Source organism: Equus quagga, chromosome 9 (genome assembly GCF_021613505.1).
Source record: "Equus quagga isolate Etosha38 chromosome 9, UCLA_HA_Equagga_1.0, whole genome shotgun sequence".
Classification (NCBI taxonomy): domain Eukaryota; kingdom Metazoa; phylum Chordata; class Mammalia; order Perissodactyla; family Equidae; genus Equus; species Equus quagga.
This window is the reverse complement of record NC_060275.1, coordinates 63846891-63852747: the sequence shown is the minus strand read 5'-3', so window position 1 is coordinate 63852747 and position 5857 is coordinate 63846891. Positions and strand designations below refer to the sequence as shown.

General features: G+C 35.6%; 1 protein-coding gene across 1 annotated transcript; it reads right to left on the bottom strand.

Annotated features, from left to right (window-relative positions):
- Nucleotides 1–5136: 5136 nt before the first annotated feature.
- Nucleotides 5137–5850, bottom strand: LOC124244435 (olfactory receptor 14C36-like; the record flags this gene model as incomplete). Its single annotated transcript, XM_046670980.1, has 1 exon — nucleotides 5137–5850. A coding segment is annotated over one exon (714 nt), but the record flags the coding sequence as incomplete, so codon positions are not given.
- Nucleotides 5851–5857: the final 7 nt, after the last annotated feature.

Genomic DNA, 5857 nt, shown 5'->3' with positions numbered 1-5857 from the left:
CCCTCAGCATGTAGCTTCACTAGTCATGATTCTATACCAAGTGGGATAATCCAGATACTCACTCCTGAAGGATTTGGGTCATTAGTAGTCCTGCTTGAGTTGAGTTTTTGTAGCTTTCTATTGACTTCAACAGCAGAGAATGATAGTACTAAGAGACATGCTAAGGGAGCTCCTATATTCCGGAGAATATACTTATTATGGAGTAGTAGTTCAATTTTTCCTTGGTTTTCAGGATTGATCACCCCTTCCAGCATAGGAACTCTCTTTGTTGCCTCTTGGTTCAGAGGCACAAGAAGCCCAACACAACCAGATAGCAACCTTAGCATAAGGCTCAATGGAATCATTATTTCTCCTGGTGGAAGCGTTCCCCTCTTTGGAACTAAGACTCTAGACCAGCAGAGAATAAGGTTGTGAGGATAAGAAGTAACATTCTGCTAGTGGATCGCTAGGGGTAAGTGCTGAGTCTCTCATTTCTACAACTTTGTCACTGGATTCATGATCTGGGCTACGGAAGAAACAGTAACATAGTAGATGCAGATTCAGAGTATATACAGCCTTCCAGAGATGTGACAAATGCCATTTCAGGATTTAATTTGTTTCTATAATGCATAATAGTTAAAAACAGTGAAAGGAAAATATAAATTCATTTACTACCTAGAGAAATACAAAAAGCCTATGAATTTGAGATCAATTAATAAATATATTTTTAAAGGATGATGGACAAGAATACCCTTCTAATGGGAAAAAAAACCTGAAGAGTTAGGGGAGTTTTGGAATGTTTGAATATAAAAATGAGATTTTCATGGTGGTCATGTTAATTTACTATCATGCTGAATAAAAATTAAGTGAGTCCAGCAGTTCATTCAACATGTTAAAACAAGTTCTTTTGTTTCCTACTCAGGAAAGAGCCTTCAGTTAGATCATAGAAGGGTCTTGGCCAGGAGTCAATCAAGGTCCACTGATCTCTGTTTGCTTCAGCAGGTTAGACCATTTTATGACACACTATATTAGTCAGTTTTAGCACCTGTTGGTAAGTGCTACATTATGTGGATTTTGTTTTTCCTTTTTAACCCTCTCTTGGCTTTCCCGTTTCTGAAGTGGATGGAATACCACACTCAGCACAGGCAAGTAGTAATTAGGTCTATGCAACCATCTTGGTTTCAGGATTCATACCCATGACTTTCCATTGTGCTGGTTCCAAGTTATTGAATCATCTTTGACATCTGGTGCATGAAATGAGCAGATGGAAGATGTGGGAAAACCATGTTTATACTACACCCTAGAGCAGCAAAGATTAAGACATAGTAACATAACTAATGAACGCAAGGTGACTCTTAACCAGCCTCCTTTTGGTCAAGCCCACATTATGTGAAAAATTATATGGCTGATTTGACTCACCTTGGACAATCAACTGACACGCTGCTTAATTTTTAAATAGGGATACTAAGAGATGTCAGCCAGTACATATGTGCTACCTTATTTGGTCAAGAAATAATTCATAATAATTCTACTGTCCTGCCACTTAAAGTTGGCCATGTTAAACCTTTTTTTTAATTTTGAACTATTTTATTTTTAATATTTATTTGAAAATTCAATGTTGTCATCATGGGGGAAAACAAAATTTGTTGGACTTTCTTATATATAATCCATGGTTTGGTATTATTTGTTTTTCTCTCCTTTCCTTTCTTTTGTCCAGCTTCATTGAGATATTACTGACATATATATAATTTTAGGGTATACAGTGAAATGATTAGACACATGTGTAAACTGCAAAATGATTACCAAAATAATGTTAATTAACACCTCCATCCACTCACATTATTACCATATGCTTTGTGTGTGGTGATAACACTTGAGATCTACTCTCTTAACAGCGTTTAAGTTATTTAATACTATATTGTTAATTATCAGCAAGCTGTGCATCAGATCCTCAGATCTTATTTATCTTATAACTGGGGGTTTGTACCATTTGATCAACATCTCCACATTTCCCCCCCCACATCCAACCCACAGCAATTACCGTTCTACTCTCTATTTCTACGAGTTTGGCTTTTTTAAGAAATTCCACGTATAAGTGAGAACATACAATATTTGTCTTTCTCTGTCTTAGTTAGCATAATGCTCTCAAGGTCCATCCATGTTGTCAAAAAACAGAATTTCCTTATTTTTTTGGCTGAATAATATTCTCTTATAGCTTATCTTCTTTATTCATTCATCCATTAATGGACAGTTAGGGCATTTCTGTGTCTTGACTATTGTGAGTAATGTGAAATAAACATGAGGGTGCAGATGTCCCTTTGCAGATAGTGTTTTCATTTCCTTCAGTTAACTACCCAGAACAGGGGTTGCTGGATCATAGGATAGCTCTATTTTTAATTTTTTGAGGAAGCTCCATACTGTTTTTCATAATTGCTGTATCAACCTACATCCCCACCAACAGTGAATAAGAGTTCCCTTTTCTCCACAGCCTCGCCAATACCCGTTGTTTCTCGTCTTTTTCATAAAACCAATTGTATCATTTGAAATGACATCTAATTGTGATTTTGATTTGCATTTCCCTGATGATTAGTGATGTTGAACATCTTGTCACATACCTGTTGGCCATTTGTTTGTGTTTTGGAACAATGTCTACTCAAGTCCTCTACACATTTTTTAATCAGACCAATTTTTGTTTTTACTATTGAGTTATATGACTTCCTTGTATATTTTAGATATTGACCCCTTAACAGATATATAGATTGTAAATATTTTATCTTATTTCAGATATTGCCTTTTTGTTTTTCTGAATGTTTATTTTGCTGTGCATTAGGATTTAGTTTGATGTGTTCCTACATGCTTATTTTTGAATTTGTTGTTTGTGTTTTTGGTGTCATACCCAAAAAATCTTTGCCAAGACCAATGCCAAAGAGTTGTTTTTCTACATTTTATTCCAGAAATTTTATGGTTTTCCAGCTTTATTCTTCTTTCTGAGGAATGCTTTGACTATTTTGTGTTTTGAGGTTCCGTACACATGTTAGGAGTTTTTTCTATTTCTGTGAAAAATATTATTGGAGTTTTGATAGGAATTAAATTGAATCTATAGACGGCTTTGGGTAATATGTACTTTTGCATTCTTATCTTTTTTGCTGAGGAAGATTAGCTCTCCCTGAGCTAACATCCATTGCCAATCTTCCCCTTTTTTCACTTGAGGAAGATTAGCCCCGAGCTCACATCTGTGCCAATATTCCTCCACTTTGTATGTGGGTTGCCATCTCAGCATGTCTGATGAGTGTTGTACATACACTCATGAGATCCAAACTCATGAGCCCAGGCCACCAAAGTGGAGCATGCCGAACATAACCACTATGCCACTGGTCTGGCCCCAAAATGTATGTTTTAACAATATATGCCTTCTGATACACGAACACAGGATATTTTTCCATTTATTTGTGTCTTTTTCAATTCTTTCATCAATGTCATATAATTTTCACTGAAGACATTTTCTTCCTTCTTGGTTAAATTTATGCCTCAGCATTTTTATGCAATTTTGAGCAATATTTTTTCTATTTCTTGTCAAAGATCTTGATGTAGCACTTGCAAAGAGGTGCTAAAACTGACCACTATATTGTGTCACAACATGGTCTAACCTGCTGAAGCAAATAAAGATCAGCGGACCTTGGTTGACTCCTGGCCAAAACCCTTCTATGAACTAAATGAAGGCTCTTTCCTGACTAGGAAACAAAAGAATTTGTTTTAACACGTTGAATGAACTGCTGGACTCAACCTGATTTATTCAGCGTGACAGTAAATTAACATGACCGCCACGAAAATCTCATTTTTACATTCACATCTTCCAAAATTCTCCTCATTCATTATTCAACATTTTTTTTCCATTGGAAGAATACTCGTCTGTCAAACTTTCAAATATATTTATTAATTGATCCCATATACATAGGCCTTTTGTATTTTTCTTTATAATAAATGTATTTATATTTTCCTCCTAAAGTTTTTAACTGTCATGCACTATAGAACCAAATTAATTCCTGAAATGGCATTTGTCTCATCCCTTATGATTTTATTTGAACTTTTTTCTATTTTGTTTGTTACTTCACAATTCCTAGATAACTTGATATTTAGCATGTGTCAAAGGTGTTATGAATAATGAGCAAAGTATGTGACGATTTGGAAATCTTAAAGTTCAGAGAGAACTAAATTGTACATTTGAGATAATGAAATATTGACACAAGATCTTAGTCTATAAGTACACAGAGAGGTTTCCTTAAGGAAGTAATTCAGCTGAGATAAATTTTAGAGTTGACATGCGTTAATACTTAGGCTAGACAATTAGGGTATCTTTTCTCATAATTGTCAGAAATGACTCTTTACTCAGAAAAATATGTGAGAGGGAAGTCATCTGAAAGAAAAACAACTAAAAAGTTGACCTGTATCCAGTCACAACATTTTATCCCCTGAAAATGGGTCATTCATGGGGTTGCTCAAATAAAAACCAAACTAACTCAGACAATAAAGGTACAGCGTACCCTCCCTCAGCAAAGGGCAAGGAATTTCTCCATCATAAAAAAGTTGGCTGCAGCCATTGTTTCCTCAGTTCTCGTTCACTGCATATTATTTTTCTTTTTCACTTACCAGATGGACCGCAGTATTAGTTTGACTCCAAATATATCTTAGATTATAATTTCTTTTGAATTTATTTATGTTTATTTTCAAAAAATTAAATTAAGTGGGGACCATATCACTTGAATATTTATGTCACATTTCGCTGAATAAGGTCAGGCAGTGTGGCCAACACGGTATTCACGTATTATATTTTTATGGTTCATTTGAGGCATTTTTGATATTTATATTGCTAAATAGTTGAATCATAAGCATGTATAATGTAAAATTATTTTCAACAAATACTTTGAATAATATCCACTTGTTAAATATGCTACTGCTAAAATTTCTTTAATGCATATCGTATGTGCGGTAAATTGAAAGGGTAATGTAAAACAAAATATTTTACAGCATTGATTACTTAGGTCTTGATAGGATGACAGTGGAGTTGTCAGTCTAATATGTGAAACTTAGACTTGAAGTGTGTTTCATATGTTTACCATTTATTCAGTGAAATTTAGATTATCTTGAAATGTACCTTTATTATTTTCCTGAATAACGCTTTCCTAATATGACTTTTCTTACAGATTTCTTTACCTGTTTATTTCTAAGACTGTAGATGATAGGATTCAAGAATGGAGGAACTATGGTATAAAATACAGAAAAAATCATGTCCTGAGTTGTTTCAGAGTTTACTGAAGGCCTTAGGTACTCATAGAAACCACAACTGAGGAAGACAGACACCACAAGGATATGAGGGATGCAGGTGGAAAAGGCCTTCCCTTGCTCTCTTGTTGGAAACTTGAGCACCATAGAAAATATGCGTGTATATGATATAGCAATGAAGATAAAGCAACTACCACATATCCCTATGGAAGAAACAAAAATTAAGAGTTCATTTCTAAAGGTGTCAGAGCAGGAGAGCCTCAGCAGTGAGGGGATGTCACAGAAGAACTGGTGGATCACATTGGACTTACAGAAAGGCAGCTGGAATGTGTTGCCAGTGTGCACACCTGCATAGACAAGACCACTGAGTAGAGAAGCCAGTGTCATTTGGACACAGAATTGGTGGTTCATGATAATTGGGTAGCGGAGAGGCTGGCAGATTGCCACATAGCGATCTTGGGCCATTATAGTGAGAAACATCACCTCCACATATGCACAGTAAATGACCAAGAAGAACTGAGTTGCGCATGCAGCCGCAGAAATGGTCCTCTTGCCAGTGAGAGATTGGGCACAGGCATTAGGGACAGTAACAGAAATG